Here is a 16,700-nt window from a genome sequence, read left to right on the forward strand (position 1 = left end):
CTGCACAGAAGCTGGCTCCAGAATGGCCACACACAAATCAAACTCTGTCCAAACAAACTGAAAGTAAAAATAAACCTGAGTCAAGTTGTTTTTTTTTAAGGGCAAAGCAGAGCTTCCCTCTGTATGTGTTTTCCTCTTTTTATATCAAATCATTTTTTATGAATACCCTTTCTTCTAAAGCTATTAATTCTACAAGATTAGAATATTTGCCACCCTCTCTTCCACACACCCTGAAAATGCTACCTTTTGAGATTTTGCCTTCTCACAGGAAACAGCGGCTGCCATTCCCTAACATGTATACACAATGCTGTTCTGGGTTGCCCAGCAACCAGCAAGGAGGCATGTCAAAGATCCAATGAATGAATAGCAAATGTGACAATACTTGAACATTAAGTGAGATTATTTGGCCTTCTTGCTCAGATTCTCCTCTGTCTAAAATCTTTCTGAAATGGATATATTAGTCACAAAGTGTATATTCCACAAGGAGAATTGAAGGATGTGTGCATATAACATCCCCTAAGATTCCAGCACAATCCTATATGTATTTATACAGAAATAAGTTCCACTGTTTTCAGTGGGGCTCACTCCCAGGTGAATATACATATTGGTGTGTGGGTGTGTAAGAGAGAGAGAGAAAAAATCTTTTTGCATTATTTGTGCTCTTATGTTTTCTCTCTGCATCAAAGTGACAACAATATTGTCAACTACAAAGCTACTTTGAGTAAGAACTAAGCATTAACTACAAAGTCAGAGTTCCAGATCTGTCAACTTGCAACTGCAGTCCTGCTCACACTTGCAAATTGCATTCACTCAATATGTGAAAAGTCATGGTGGAGAGTAAGACTGCATCCTCTGATCCTGCCCATATCTTCTGTGTGTTCATCAGTGTGGACAAAGTCCTATGTGGCATGTGTACAATTGGAAGCAAAGTAGATGCTTCCATGCAATTGAGAACTCTGCAAAAATGCTGGGCCAATGATCTCACAGAGCCTTCGTGCATTGATTTGTAACCACAATGGGCACACCTTCTGCATCTGAACACACAGAAGGGAGTGGTAGGCCAACAGATGTAATCCTCTACTGCTCCTGAAAAGTAAACAGGCTTATCACATAGTTTATCAAGATTCTATTGTCTTAAAGAGACAGGAAGTGATATCACATTGTTTACAATTCAGAAAATAAATAATAAGCATTCTTAAAAAACAATTGTGTGTCCCCCTTGGCTGACCAATTCATATATTTAAAAAAACACATAATGAAGACTCGAAGAAAAAGCATAATTCTTGGAATTGCTAGTACTTTTCTCCAGGCACATAGTACAGTGGTACCTCGGGTTACATACGCTTTAGGTTACAGACTCCGCTAACCCAGAAATATTACCTCAGGTTAAGAACTTTGCTTCAGGATGAGAACAGAAATTGTGCTCCGGCAGCGTGGTGGCAGCAGGAGGCCCCATTAGCTAAAGTGGTGCTTCAGGTTAAGAACAGTTTCAGGTTAAGAACGGACCTCCGGAACGAATTAAGTACTTAACCGAAGGTACCACTGTACTGGTTGACACACAAACTAAGTGCATAGGTGGCCTCACATGCACAAGTTTGCTTAAAAATGTAGATCTAATTAAATTATCCCCCATGCCGTAAGAAACCATTTAGGGATGAGAGCCACAGCAAGGAGGACTTTATCACTAATGTTCAGCCATGGGACAGGTTTGCAGTACTGTACTAGGGCTCAACTCTCGAGCACGTGAAGCAAGAGAGAATGCACCTTCAAACATCTGCAGAGAGCTTTTTCTTCCCTGCTGAATAAACACAACTGGAATGTGAGATTGAGATTATGAGAAGGTTCTCCTTCGAAAGGGTATGACTTTCAGGTAGGCCACAACCTACTTCTAGGCATTTTCACAGGAATCTCCTGACTTCCTATTAACATTTGTAAGATGTTAATAGCAGCCTACTTTGAACAATGCAGGGCAGGTAGAACCCTGTGACTCTATGGATGTTGCTAAACTACAACTCCCATTATCCTTGACGGTTGGCCATGCTGGCTTGGGCCAATGAGAGCTGGAGTCCAATAACATCTGGAGGGCCACAGGTTCCTCACCCATTTATAGCTGGAGACAATTCAATGGCAACAAACATCACCCGTTACATCCACAACAAAGATGGTTCATTTTACCTTCACTGCAACCAAGATCTTTTCCTGCTCATGACACAGATTATAACATTCGGCCAAGAAGACTTTCCCAAAGGCTCCTTCTCCCAGTTCCCTTTTGAGAACAATGTTGTGTCGCTTGATGTGCTGGACAACTGCAAAATGAAAGTAAAGCAAGGATTAGAAATGAATTTCCTGGCCAAGGAAAGAGGCAGTTTGGGAAGTGGGCCCAGGTAAAATCCCAGCATGTAGAGCAACAGGGCTTGCTTGCTCTGTTGACTTGGCAAGTCCGGCCCCAAAGCAGGACTCCTCTCTTTTTACCTGGCCATGTTAAGTCAAAGCAGTTAATGCAGAGGTCAGGACCATTCAGGCTCACATCACCATTTCTAACAAACTCCACCCACCCACCCACCAATCATGTGACCTGACAATCATTTAAATCTGCCCCAACACCTTCCTCAGCTTCCTTCTGGTTAGACCTAACCATTTACTCATATTATGTATGAGGTATACATTTCCCCTACCCCCAAACAAAGGGGGAATTGAACATAAAATACATAAAATGGAATTGAAATATATCAGAGCTGGCCAGCCTTCCAGGGGCCACATTCTGATGTGGGGAGGCAAAGCCAAAAGAGGGTAGAGCACAAGAATGAAATACTTTGATATTGCTGTTAAAATGGTGTACAGGTTAGGTTGAAAAGGCTTAGAGAGGGGGAAAGTGTGTTTCTTTTTGACAAGATCAAGGTCGTCCGTCATCCTGGGATGTCTTTGATCACCGCAGCAGAGTGAGCTCTGAAAAAAACAATTCTGAATGCTGCTGCTTCAAGAAATAAATTAAGAGGAGGAAAACACTGAAAGATAGGCTGTGTTTATTTCCTGTCACTTCCGTTTTTTAAAATTTCTTTAACAGCTGCTCCCCTTTATTGCACAGCAAGGAAAATTTCTGAGGGGGGGGGAGGGGGAAAATTCATATAACCTAGGAAGATAAAGTAGGTCTTCATTTAATTAAATCCAGCCTACTCTGTGGCTCTCATTGCTTGCTCCTCTTAAATTAAGCTGCCACTTACTCTGTCTGTTTCATTCAACAACTAGGATAAATAAAATGTTTCATTCTAGCAAATATGATTTACACTCTTGCTCTGAGGTTAAACAGAGAAATAAGACAATTGGCAGCAATATGGCCATCAGAGCTTGGGCAATTGTCTGCTACAGGATAAATCTGTCTTGCTGTATTAAAACTTGGACTCTTCACCATTTTCTTTGATGCCTGTTCTTCTTTCTTTCCCTGCTACTCAAATGTAAGCCTCATTGAATTCTATGAGACTTATCGCCATGTAAGTATGTACAGGATTGCAGTCTTAGTACTTAAAATACCAGACCATACAGACGTATGAATGTCACAAACTATACTGAACAACTATTCCTGTTTTTGAGATGTTACTTGAGATGATACGAAAAGGATAAAGTTATGACAATGCTGCTGTTGCTGGTTTATTTTTGTCTGCTTCCCTTAATAATAATAATAATAATAATAATAACAATAATAATAATAATAATAATAATAATTTTATTATTTTTACCCCGCCCATCTGGCTGGGTTTCCCCAGCCACTCTGGGCAGCTTCCACAAAGACCAAAAATACACTAAGATGTCACACATTAAAAACTTCCCTGAACAGGGCTGCCTTAAGATGTCTTCTGAATGTCAGGTAGTTGTTTATCGCTTTGACATCTGATGGGAGGGCGTTCCACAGGGCGGGCACCACTACCAAGAAGGCCCTCTGCCTGGTTCCCTGTAGCATTGCTTCTCGCAATGAGAGAAGGCCCTCGGTGCTGGATCTCAGCATCTGGGCAGAACGATGGGGGTGGAGACACTCCTTCAGGTATACTGGGCCGAGGCCGTTTAGGGCTTTAAAGGTCAACACAAACACTTTGAATTGTGCTCGGAAACGTACTGGGAGCCAATGTAGGTCTTTCAAGACCGGTGTTATGTGGTCTCGGCGGCCGCTCCCAGTCACCAGTCTAGCTGCCGCATTCTGGATTAGTTGTAGTTTCCGGGTCACCTTCAAAGGTAGCCCCACATAGAGCGCATTGCAGCCCCTATATCAGATGCTCCTGTATAGCAAGACTGAAAGCTTCTGTTTTAGCAGGAGTTTCACTGCAAACCACTCCTGGAGCAAGGCTCTTTGAAAGGTCCCGCCCACCTGTCACATTTGACCCATGAGATATAGGACAGGTACAGAGGGGAATAAAGGTTCTCTACCCCTGCTTTACAGTGTAAATCAAACACTGGCCCAGACAAAATAAGCAGCGCTTGCAGGTGCCACTGATCAACCCCATCCTCTTGTCAAAATGGCCAGTGGAGGATGCAACAGGTAAAGGATGCAGCCTGCCAGCTGCATAAGTTTCCCCACCGTTGCTTTTCACGTTGAAGTGATGGCTCCAAAGTGCCAACAGATATGACTCATAATAAGAGGGCCCTGAAAATGTAGAACTAGGCTAACAGACTTGCTGAACTCAGAACCTGCCTCTACGAACACAGAATTATAGAACTGTAGTGAAGGAAGGCATTGTGTCATCTAGTCCAGTGGCGTAGCGTGGGGGGCGCAGGGGGGGCCAGCCGCACCGGGCACAACATCTGGGGGTTAGGGTTAGGGGGCGCAAATCCACGGGTTAGGGGGCGCAAATTACTTGCCTTGCCCAGGGTGCTGACAACCCACGCTACACCACTGATCTAGTCCAAAGCCCTGCAGTGCAGGAATCACAGCTAAATCACTGCCAGATGGTGATCCAAACTCTGTTTAAAAACTTCCAGTGAAGAAGAGTCAACAACCTTCAGAAGTAGTATGTTCCACTGTTGAGAAGCTCTTGCCATCAGAAAGTTCTTTCTAAAGTTTAGTTGGAATCTTCTTTCCTGTTATTTGGAACAGCAGAAAGCAAGCTTGCTCCGTCTTCCATGTGACAGCCCTTCAGATACTTGAAGATGATTACCATATCACCTCTTTTCCAGGCTAAACACCGAACTCCCTCAACCATTCCTCATAAGACTTGTTTCTCAGACCCTTTATCATCTTGGTCACCCTCCTTGGCACATGTTTCCAATATATGAATCTTCCTTATACAATGTCCCATCAGGCCCAGTATTGTCAAGCTCCCAAGTGCTCATGCTAGGATCTTAAACTATCCCTGCTACTGGAGAAGCTAAGGAGTGACCCTGGGACCTTCTATACATGGTCTACCACTGAACTGTGGCCTTTCTGAGGAATATATACAGCAGGCTACAAGTGCAGTAAATGTCCAGAACTTACTTTGCCACTGGTAGCAGACCATATAGGGGGGGGAACGCATGCTGGGTTTAAGGTTGATATTTGGCCATTTGACTTGGTGATGGGGAGCTACCTAAATCTCAATGTACAACAGTTCAGCCAGCACCAGTATCACAGCTTATCATTTCTAAACCGCTTCACATTTCCAAAGGAATTTTAAAGTAGGATTCAAGCTGTCTTAAATGATCAAATAGAACACTGTGAAAAATAAAAAACAAGACATTACAGTGGTGCCTCGCAAGCCGAAATTAATTCGTTCCGCAAGTTTTTTCTTCTTGCGAGTTTTTTGTCTTGCGAAGCACGGTTTCCCATAGGAATGCATTGAAAATCAATCAATGCGTTCCTATGGAAACTGCCTTCAGACCAGGTCTGGGGACAGTCTGTCCCCCGACCTCTTCTGAAGGCTGGGGGGGGGGGTTCTGAAGGCTGTTCTGAAGGCTGGCAGTGGGAAGAAAAGCCCTTCTCCCCACCTCCCACCCCGCAAGCTCCGGGGACAGGAGGGCTTTGCTGCCGACCGCCAGCATTTTAAAAGCCCCCGGGACAGTGGAGACTTCTCCGCTGTCCCGGGCCGATTTTAAAATGCTCCCCACTTCTCCGCTGTCCTGGGGCGATCTTAAAATGCTGGCGGGCAGCAGCGAAGCCTTCGCTGCCGACCCCCAGCATTTTAAAAGCCCCCGGGACGGCGGAGGTCTTCTGAAGGCAGGCGGTGGGCGAAAGTCTTTGCTCCCCTCCCCCGCCTGCCTTCAAAAGCCGTCCGGGATAGCAGAGAAACGCGCTGCGCTTCTCTGCTATCCCGGGAAGGCAGGCGGAGGGGAGCAAAGACTTTTGCCCCCCGCCGGCCTTCAGAAGAGGTCCAGGACCTCTTCTGAAGGCCAGCGGCGGGCGAAAGTCTTTGCTCCCGACGGCCAGCATTTTAAAAGCGGTCCGGGATATCGGGAAAGCGCAGCGCGCTTCCCTGCTATCCCGGACCACTTTTAAAATGCTGGCGGTGGGGAGCAAAGCCTTTCGGCCCCCGCCGGCCTTCCTGGACCTCTTCTGAAGGCCAGAGGGGGTGAAAGGCTTTGCTCCCCACCACCAGCATTTAAAAGAGGTCCCCGAAGATTTCCCTATGGGCTTTCTTCTTGCGAAGCAAGCCCATAGGGAAATTCGTCTTGCGGAACGACTCAAAAACGGAAAACTCTTTCGTCTTGCGAGTTTTTCGTTTTGCGAGGCGTTCGTCTTGCGAGGCACCACTGTACAAATGAGAATCAGATCCAAATATATCAATGATTCACATTTGTTGTTGTTTAGTCATTTAGTCGTGTCCGACTCTTCGTGACCCCACGCCAGGCACTTCTGTCTTCCACTGCCTACCACAGTTTGGTCAAACTCATGCTGGTAGCTTCGAGAACACTGTCCAACCATCTCGTCCTCTGTCGTCCCCTTCTCCTTGTGCCCTCCATCTTTCCCAACATCAGGGTCTTTTCCAGGGAGTCTTCTCTTCTCCTGAGGTGGCCAAAGTATTGGAGCCTCAGCTTCACGATCTGTCCTTCCAGTGAGCACCCAGGGCTGATTTCCTTAAGAATGGAGAGGTTTGATCTTCTTGCAGTCCATGGGACTCTCAAGAGTCTCCTCCAGCACCAGAATTCAAAAGCATCAATTCTTCGGCGATCAGCCTTCTTTATGGTCCAGCTCTCACTTCCATACATCACTACTGGGAAAACCATAGCTTTAACTATACGGACCTTTGTTGGCAAGGTGATGCCTCTGCTTTTTAAGATGCTGTCTAGGTTTGTCATTGCTTTTCTTCCAAGAAGCAGGTGTCTTCTAATTTCGTGGCTGCTGTCACCATCTGCAGTGATCATGGAGCCCAAGAAAGTAAAATCTCTCACGGCCTCCATTTCTTCCCCTTCTATACTTCACATTTAAAGTAATGCAATTAACAATGAAACAAAATATTCTCTTAAACATTAAAAGGAAAATAAAAAGCAAATACCAAAATGCAGTAAAAAAAACCCCACATATAAACAACTAAACAAAATGAATGGAAGGAACAGAAGTTGCACCCACAGGCTCCCCCCCCCCACTGAGTTTCTGGTAGGATTAATAATAATTTACATAGTATTATTTTTGCCCCTCAGCAAAACAACACACTTCCTACAATGCTTCTGTGCTGTCTACACCTAGGCATGCCCTTTCCCTCCAAATCGCATCTCTCTCCCAGCCTCCCTCTCTCAAAATATATCCATCTATCTTCCTCTTCTTCCTCTTCTCTCTCAAAATCTCTCTCTGTTGATAATTACGGCATCCTGTGCCAAGCAGCTGTCACTAAGGAACACGAGCTGCCCCAACACTTCCGCAGTGACAATGCATGCAAGTTTATTGGCTGATTTATCGCACCATAATGAACTCGCTCACAACTTTCCATCCGTAGCCTGAGAAGCAGGGGGAGATGGGCCACGGCCTGAACATTTTGTTCCGATACATCTGAAAGGAGGGAGAAACAATCACAAGTATTTGTAACCACGGTCGCCCCCTCCTCACAGCCCACTGTTCCTGAAAAAAGTGGGCACGAGGCAAGCATCCAAGGCTGTTTGGTATTCACAGAAGGGCATGAGTCCAATCTTCCGGCAGATGCAGGACTTTGCTGAATAAGGGCATGCGCAGATAAAGGACAATCACTTTTATTCAGCTCTGATTTATTCAGCTACCCTAATGAGCTTGACCATAAGATAATATTCTCCAACATTTTGAAGCCTCCCCACAACGGTTCTAAATCTACTCTGCCTTCTCTTGCTCCTCAACCTGCCTCTTGGCTTCAGTTCTATAGCTTAGTATGCAAATATTTGTGCACGCAGTTATTTATTTCATGACATATTTTTATTTTGCTCTTCCTATGAGGAGTTCAGGACAGAATCCCATCCCTCCCCTGCCATCTTTAATCTTCTCAATGCTAAGATAGTGATTATTGCAAGGTCACCCAGTAAGCTTTGTGGGCATGTGGGGATTTGAACCTGCTCCACCTTGTTGTTGTTTAGTCACTGAGTCGTGTCTGCCTCTTCATGACCCCATGGACTAGAACACGCCAGGCACTCCTGTCTTCCACTGCCTCCCGCAGTTTGGTCAAACTCATGCTGGTAGCTTCGAGAACACTGTCCAACCATCTCGTCCTCTGTCGTCCCCTTCTCCTTGTGCCCTCCATCTTTCCCAACATCAGGGTCTTTTCCAGGGAGTCTTCTCTTCTCATGAGGTGGCCAAAGTATTGGAGCCTCAGCTTCAGGATCTGTCCTTCCAGTGAGCACTCAGGGCTGATTTCCTTCAGAATGGAGAGGTTTGATCTTCTTGCAGTCCATGGGACTCTCAAGAGTCTCCTCCAGCACCATAATTCAAAAGCATCAATTCTTCGGCGATCAGCCTTCACTTCCATACATCACTACTGGGAAAACCATAACTCCACCTTAGTCTATGTCCAGCATCCTAGTCACTGGTCCCATGCTGTGAGTGGAGCATGCAGGAATCGATAGATTACAACACGATATCAAAAGTACCTTTTTTTTTTGAACTGGACATCTTCAGGCCCTTCTTAAACCATCTGGAAAGGCACCTTGCATACCAATCTAATGTGGGTAAACAGGAAACCTTTGTACATGTGCCTCACACAGGTTTTGGCAAATGGTGGGGAGGAAGTCCCATGTGGTTTATAATCCTATCCCTTTCCAAAACACTGTGCGCCCCTCTAGGTGTCCCACAGCCACAGGTTTGGAAGCTAGACCTTAAGACTAACCTGTGCTTAGAAGAAAACTGAACTGGCACCTCTGATTAATCAAGAACCCTTGATTCTGCAGTGTTCTCATAGAACAGGCCTTTTTTTTCCAAGTCAATTTTTATTGTTTTCCTTACATATTCTTTTCCAACAAATTGTAATAGCACCATACATTCCCTTTGACTCTGCCGAGTCGCGACCCCCCTCCCTCCCCACAACTGGTATATTTATCCTCTTTCCATCACGCACATCATTCTCATATTAGTACTATTATACATTGGAGGTATTATGTCAATCCTGCTAGTGTCTTGACCTGTTTACAATTCTTCTTTAAATATTCAATAAATTTACTCCAGTTATTTTGGTATCTTTGATCTCCCTGGTCCCGGATCCTCCCTGACAGTTTGGCAAGTTCTGCATATTCTGTCAACTTCGCCTGCCACTCCTGAATAGTTGGTATATCTTATACTTTCCATCTTTGGGCCAGAAGGGTCCTCGCGGCAGCTGTAGCATACATGAACAAATTTTGATCTTCTATTTTAATTTCTGTTCCTATTAAGCCTAATAGACACGCTTCCGGTCTTTTGGGGAAAGTATATCTAAATATTTTTTTGAGTTCATTATAAATTGATTCCCAAATTTTTTTTACCTTATCGCAGGTCCACCACATATGGAAATAGTCGCCATCTGCCTTTTTACATTTCCAGCATTTTCTTTCTTTTTTCCTATACATTTTAGCTAATTTTACTGGCGTCAAATGCCATCTATACATCATTTTTAGCAAGTTTTCCTTTAAAGCCATGCATCCTGTAAATCTCAAACCCTCCTTCCATAATCTTTTCCACGCATCCAATTCAATGTTATGCCCAATATCAATTGCCCATTTTATCATTGATTCCTTTACTTCTTCGTCTTTTGTATACCATTCTAGCAATAAACTATACATTCTTGATAAAATTTTATCTTTACAGTCTATTAACTCGATTTGGAATTTCGATTTTTTATCTTCGAACCCATTTCTCTTTTTATCTTCCTTTAATAAGTCACTGATCTGGTGGTATTGCAGCCACCCTGTTAACATCTTTTCAATTTGGTCATATGGTTTGAGCTTTATCCCTTGGTCTGTTTTCCTAGTAATATCCTCATATGTTACTCTTTCCCCTTCCATGTTTACTTTTTTTGTTGTCAGCACCTCAATTGGTGATATCCACCACAGTGTCTTTCTTTCCAGGAGGTTTTTATTCCGATCCCATACTTCATATAAAGATTTCCTGATCACATGGTTTAGAAAACCATTATGTACCTTTACTTTGTTGTACCATAGGTACAAATGCCAACCATATCTATTGTTGTGGCCCTCTAGATCTAATAGGTCAGTATTTTCTAAAGTCAGCCAATCTTTTAACCATACCAAGCACGAAGCTTCATAATATAAAGTCAGGTCTGGTAAATCAAAACCTCCTCTTTCTTTCTTATCTACTAGTATCTTCATTTTTATCCTTGGCCTTTTCCCCTGCCAGACAAATTTCGCTAAATTTTTTTGCCAATCCTTAAATTGTCTTGTTCCTTTTACCACTGGTATTGCTTGAAATAAAAATAACAGTCTAGGTAGTATATTCATTTTTATCACAGAGATTCTTCCTAATAATGACAATTTTAGTCTGCTCCATATGTCCATATCTTTCTGGGTAGATCACTGCCATTTTTTTTTATAGTGGAAATAGATCACAGTCTCTTGGGAGTTGGACATGCCTGTCATAGAGCATTAGATAGCATCACAAATAAGCTTTTTTAGGTAGCTCCTACATTTCATCTTCCATTAACAGTCATGTTGGAATGCCCTGCATGAATCCTGGTCTCTTAGTTAAGGAATAAGTAAGCCTTCCTCCACCGACATATTGCTGATAATCTATATCCTTGTTTACTTTCAATAGCCCCGCTGTCTTTACAAAACACGTCCCTTCTGCTACAAACAATTGTTGTCAATCACAACCTATTTAAGGGTTGGTTCACCACATGCATTGCCTTATTGATTTCCTATCCACTGATTATGTAATTTAAATTTACTGCTTTACTATATACCATATTTTCCCATCTATAAGATGCCCCCATGTATAAGACACCCCCTATTTTGGAGGCAACAACCAATTGCCAGTCCACCCTCAGCACTATCTGTGTATAAGATGCCCACTGTTTTTTGACATTTTTGGGGGGAAAACCTAGTCTTATACAGTGGTACCTTGGGTTACAGACGCTTCAAGTTACAGACGCTTCAGACTCCCCTAACCCAGAAATAGTACCTCGGGTTAAGAACTTTGCTTCAGGATGAGAACAGAAATTGGGCGGTGGCAGCGCAGCAGCAGCAGGAGGCCCCATTAGCTAAAGTGGTACCTCAGGTTAAGAACAGTTTCAGGTTAAGAACGGACCCTCCAGAACGAATTAAGTTCTTAACCCGAGGTACCACTGTACATGGAAAAATACAGTATATATATGCCATTTAAAGCTCAATGCTTGGAACTATTCGGGATTTAAACAGCCAGTATCCGAATGGATGAACTGACAACACCAAAAAGCATTAGGCTTATCACAATGTTGGGTGATATGAAAGTTTTACATGGACTAGATTATTGACACAGCAGATCACCACTTCATCTTGCTGTGTGAAACAGTGCAAAGTTTTCTACAAAGTGATGAGGGACCTATCCCCCCCCCATATTGTTTAACTACAACTCCCATCAGCTCCAGCAAGCCTGACCCAATGGTCATGGAAGATGGGAGTTGTTAAACTACAACACCTTGAGGGACACAGGTTCCCCAATCCTGATCTAAAAGCACATGAAGTCCCAAATTTGCTAATCAGGTCTGAGTCTGGTCAATGCCTGGATAGGATATCTGGGGATAGCTTCTGTACGCACAGCTTTGAGTAGCAGATGGATTATTAATGTAACAAATAATAAAAATGCAGTCACTGTGTACCATATTTTTCACTCTATGAGACGCACCTGACCATAAGATGCACCTAGTTTTAGAGGAGGAGAACAAGAAAAAAAATATTCTCTCCCTCTCTGCGCAGCGCCCCTTCAGCGAAGCGGCAGCAGAAGCGGAGCCCCTTCCATTTCTCCTCCCGCTTCGCTGAAGGGGCGCTGCGTAGAGAGGGAAAGTTGCGCAACGCCTCTCCTGGCTTCAGCAAAAGCAACACGAAGCCTAAGGAGCGCAGTGGAAGGTCCCCCGCTGCGCTCCAGAGGCTTCACGTTGCTTTTGCTGAAGCCATGGAGCCTGCATTCGCTCCATAAGATGCACACACATTTCCCCTTACTGTTTAGGAGGGGGAAAGTGCGTCTTATAGAGCGAAAAATACGGTATGTAAATGTGTTAAATGGTATGAAATGTTGACAATTTATTTGAGATGGATATTCGCCATCAGCATTTGAAACATGGCAATATTTTCTATTTGATTTTAATATTTGATATTTGAAAAGAGTTGATAGAAGAAACCATATCTGGCCCCTAGCATACAACAGAATTTAGTTTTTGTGGAATGTGCTAAAAACGTAAGGCAAGTTTTGAGGCTGGCAGGTATTGAGATAGTTAAATGAAGAGCATGGAAAGTATTGTACACTCTCCTCTAGGTAAAAGAGGCAACAGTATGACTTAGCTGCTCCAGTTCCTAAGAAAAGAAAGTCTCCAGATCACAGTTAATTTGTAATATTAATCAGATTTCTTCCCACTTTCCCACTTAAGCATTTTAGGTACTGTTAAATTAATTTATATTCATTCATCTTGTGTAGCCTAGGGGAACTGCTCACTAAGAAACCACAGATGTGCTTCGAAAAAGAGTTGCTTAGCGGCTCTGCCAACCACCTCAAATTCAGCAAGGGACTGTCCATTACTCTGCATCTTTGGAAAGGTTGTTAATATAGCCTTGACCTTATGTTATTGGGCGCCATAAACCCCTGTGTGCTTTGTGTTTGTTTATTTAGGGCGAGACTAAAAGTGATGTTTGAGATGCCTCCAAAATCAGCCACCGGGGGATGGGACAATTTGATTTGGGCCATGACATGGGGAGGCTTTAAGAAACACGCCTTGTTGAGCTGTGGCCCTGTTTGAAAGTCACCATCACCAAAGCGGCTATTACCTTTAGAATGAAAACCGTACAGGGCACAAAATCTCTTTCAAATGTCTTGTGCACATGTACGGAGACTAGAATGTGGCATTCTAAGCATGATAAGCTTTGCATTTGCCTTATACAGTGGTACCTCGGGTTACAGACGTTTCAGGTTACAGACTCCACTAACCCAGAAATAGTACTTCGGGTTAAGAACTTTACCTCAGCATGAGAACAGAAATCGCGAGGCAGCAGGAGGCCCCATTAGCTAAAGTCGTACCTCAGGTTAAGAACAGTTTCAGGTTAAGAACGGACCTCCGGAACGAATTAAGTACTTAACCCGAGGTACCACTGTAGACCTGGAAAATGCAACCCCCCGTTTGTTCACCTTCTCTGGGTTGTCTTCAAGTTCTACCCTGTCCATGTTTACTGAGCCTGTTAAGCATTACTTAGAGCTAAGCCTTCCTTATTTTAATGGGATTTACACCCAAGTAAGTGCACAGGATTCCAGCCTTAGGGTGTGTGTGTGAGAGAGAGGGGGGGGAGGGAGGGAGGGAGGGAGGGAGGGAGAGAGATGTGCATTCTGGAATATTTATTTCAGCCATTTTCTCAGGGGCTGATACTAGAAATAGGTAAATATATCAGTTTTGGTTTATTTCATTTTCTCCTTTTTCCAGTCAAGTTCAGTTCTCAATATTTCCGCATCACTTCCGCATCACTTTGTGATTTATATATATTTTTTAAAAATCTCATGAAAATTCATTAGTGTTCTTGTGCAAATTTCTCCTACTATAGACATTTTTATATGAAATGTTCCCCAATATACAGTGCAATGCAATTTCACCTAACGTAATGCATTTTTGTATGTTATTCTAACTAATATATATGTATCTAATATATATGTATCTAACTAATGTATATGTATCCTTTAGTATATGCACTTTTGCACATGTTATGTAGCTGAAGAACTGCACTGCAAAATTAAAGTGTGAATTTTGAAAGATGGCTGAATTTTAGGTCATACACTAATTCAGTGAGTGTGAATTAGGTACATTCACCTTTAAATACAAACTGAATCAAATCTCCCCCTTGCCTAGCTGGTACTGAAAGCATGTCTCTAAAGGGCTCCATAATCTCTGAAAGCTCTGAATGGCAACTCTGGACATGTTAAAAAGCATTATTATTTGATTTTCACCCAAACCTTTCCCCCAGTTCAACTCATATCATCATTCACCCATCTTCCATGGCTTTTTGTTGTTGTTGCAAAATTGGAGGCAGATTCACTTCCTAACCTGCCTGGGAGTCTCTGAGAGAAGTGCCAGGAAGAAGAAAACTTATGTGAGTACATTACCTCCTGTTGAAAGCCAGCTAAAAAGATCTGTCATCATTAAGCATGGATGTTGTTAACACCAGCCAGGAAATATATCAACAGAGATGGTAACACTCCCAAATGCCTTCGGTGCTTTAACCCATATTCTGCAGATATTCTGTCAAAGGGTGTAAGGATGGAATCTATTTAATAGCTTTAATTGCCTAAGATGTGGCATGGCACAGCTGCAAAATATTTTTTTAATTTATGACATCAGCATATTAAACAGCGAAAGACAGGCAGGCACGGGGCTGCCTCTCTCATTTTTCTTGCCACTCTTTTCTAGGTTCCCTTCCCTGTTTTGTGTCTAAAAGGAGAATGTGACATATCTGGGTTTTCTTGGTCAGCACCTAAGCAAATGAGAAGCAAGTGACATTTTAAGCATAATACTTCATCCGTCTAAGAAAACACTCCAAAAATCCAGTTTCCCTATACTTCTAAGATAGGCTGGCATCAGAGAGGTTCTATATCAGTAACATTGGCACTCTTATGGCTTTAAAGAGCCCTGGGAGCCCAAAGAACTGGGGTGGAGTGTTCAGAATCAAAACCTGCATAGGCCTTGCTTTACACTGTCTGCACCTTGCCATTCACACACACACACCTTGTGGCATGCTGGCTTTTGTCAAGGCTGGAGCTAGTTCAGACATGGCGTGAGGGTTAATGGCCTGTCTTTGGGGAGAATCAGAAGTGAGTGCCTAAGGCAGGGATGAGGAACCTGTGGCCCTCCAGATCTTGTTGGAGTACACATCCCAAGATTTGGAGCTCAGGTATGTCAGGTATGTCTTCATGGACAGAGCTGCAGCTTCCTGGCAGAAATTTCACCGATGTCATGGAAGGGTTTTTTAGCTACTAAATGTGTGTTGTGAATGCATGCATTGGACCTCAGTTGATAAAATGTGTGTGCGCGTTTGCTCCCCAAAGACAATGTTTCTGTCTCTTTAAAAGCTCCAAAGGGAAACACCAGAGTTGGTTGCAGCAGTCATTTATTGCTGTTGTGCTGTATTGTCCATAGATAAATGGTAAAGTAACTGTTTGTGTGAATATGACCTCAGTGTGCGAATTATTCCGATGTATTAACTGGTGCAAGGACGCGGGTGGCACTGTGATCTAAACCACAAAGTCTAGGGCTTGCAGATCAGAAGGTCGGCGGTTCGAATCCCCGCAACGTGGTGAGCTCCTGTTGCTCGGTCCCTGTTCCTGACAACCTAGCAGGCCGAAAGCACACCAGTGCAAGCAGATAAACAGGTACCGCTGCGGTGGGAAGGTAAGCGGCGTTTCCGTGCGCTGCTCTGGTTTGCCAGAAGGGGCTTAGTCATACTGGCCACATGACCCAGAAGCTGTCTGCAGACAAATGCTGGCTCACTCAGCCTTGGAGCTGAAATCCAGTGACTTCCCCTGGAGATAAAACTTTACTTCTGAGGGCTTCATGCCCTCCAACTACTAGGCATGCTATCTAAAAAATATCCTACTGACTTGCCACTTAAAAGGTAACTTCCAGCTTTAAAGACTACCATATCGTTCTTTGTTTTTGTTCACTGCCTTCCAAGGGAACAGCATATTCTAATTATAGCTGGAGAAAGAACAACTAAGCAGTCATGGCTAGATTTTATATTCTCAAATGTAGGGAAATAGACTTGGATGCAAGTTATAATCAGGCTTTGCACTGTGAGAGGCTTAATCCAGTTATGTCCAATAGATTGGTGCATTCCAGCTCAAGACTACTCTAACTGCAGACTTGGGAAGCAAAGAACGTCACCAGTCCCCTCTACTTCCTCCCACCCAATATTGCTTATCATCCTGCCTGGTTAAGAGATCTGCAGAACTCAAAAGCTTGCTTACTATTTTATGACTGTATATTGCCCTAAAGTGGATTTTATATTTTAATAGGCTATGCATTGTTCTGTATCTGACTAACATTGCAGAAACGATTCATTAGGAGCAATGGCATTCTTATTTTTACTGCATGCTAGGTTGTCAGCCACAAGGTCGTTGAATCAACAATTGC

The 16,700-nt window shown here is 43.4% G+C and overlaps 1 protein-coding gene across 8 annotated transcripts in view; it reads right to left on the bottom strand.

The window, feature by feature from the left end:
• NTRK2 (neurotrophic receptor tyrosine kinase 2) overlaps positions 1–16,700 on the bottom strand; it is a 180,176-nt gene that overhangs the window by 31,594 nt on the left and 131,882 nt on the right. For all 8 annotated transcript variants that reach the window (XM_053408872.1, XM_053408870.1, XM_053408871.1 and 5 more), the window contains one exon: positions 2,176–2,306. In XM_053408872.1, coding sequence (XP_053264847.1) covers positions 2,176–2,306 — 131 coding nt within the window. The remainder of the gene's footprint in view (positions 1–2,175; positions 2,307–16,700) is intronic.

The sequence above is a fragment of the Podarcis raffonei genome, chromosome 11 (assembly GCF_027172205.1).
Source record: "Podarcis raffonei isolate rPodRaf1 chromosome 11, rPodRaf1.pri, whole genome shotgun sequence".
NCBI classification, from domain to species: domain Eukaryota; kingdom Metazoa; phylum Chordata; class Lepidosauria; order Squamata; family Lacertidae; genus Podarcis; species Podarcis raffonei.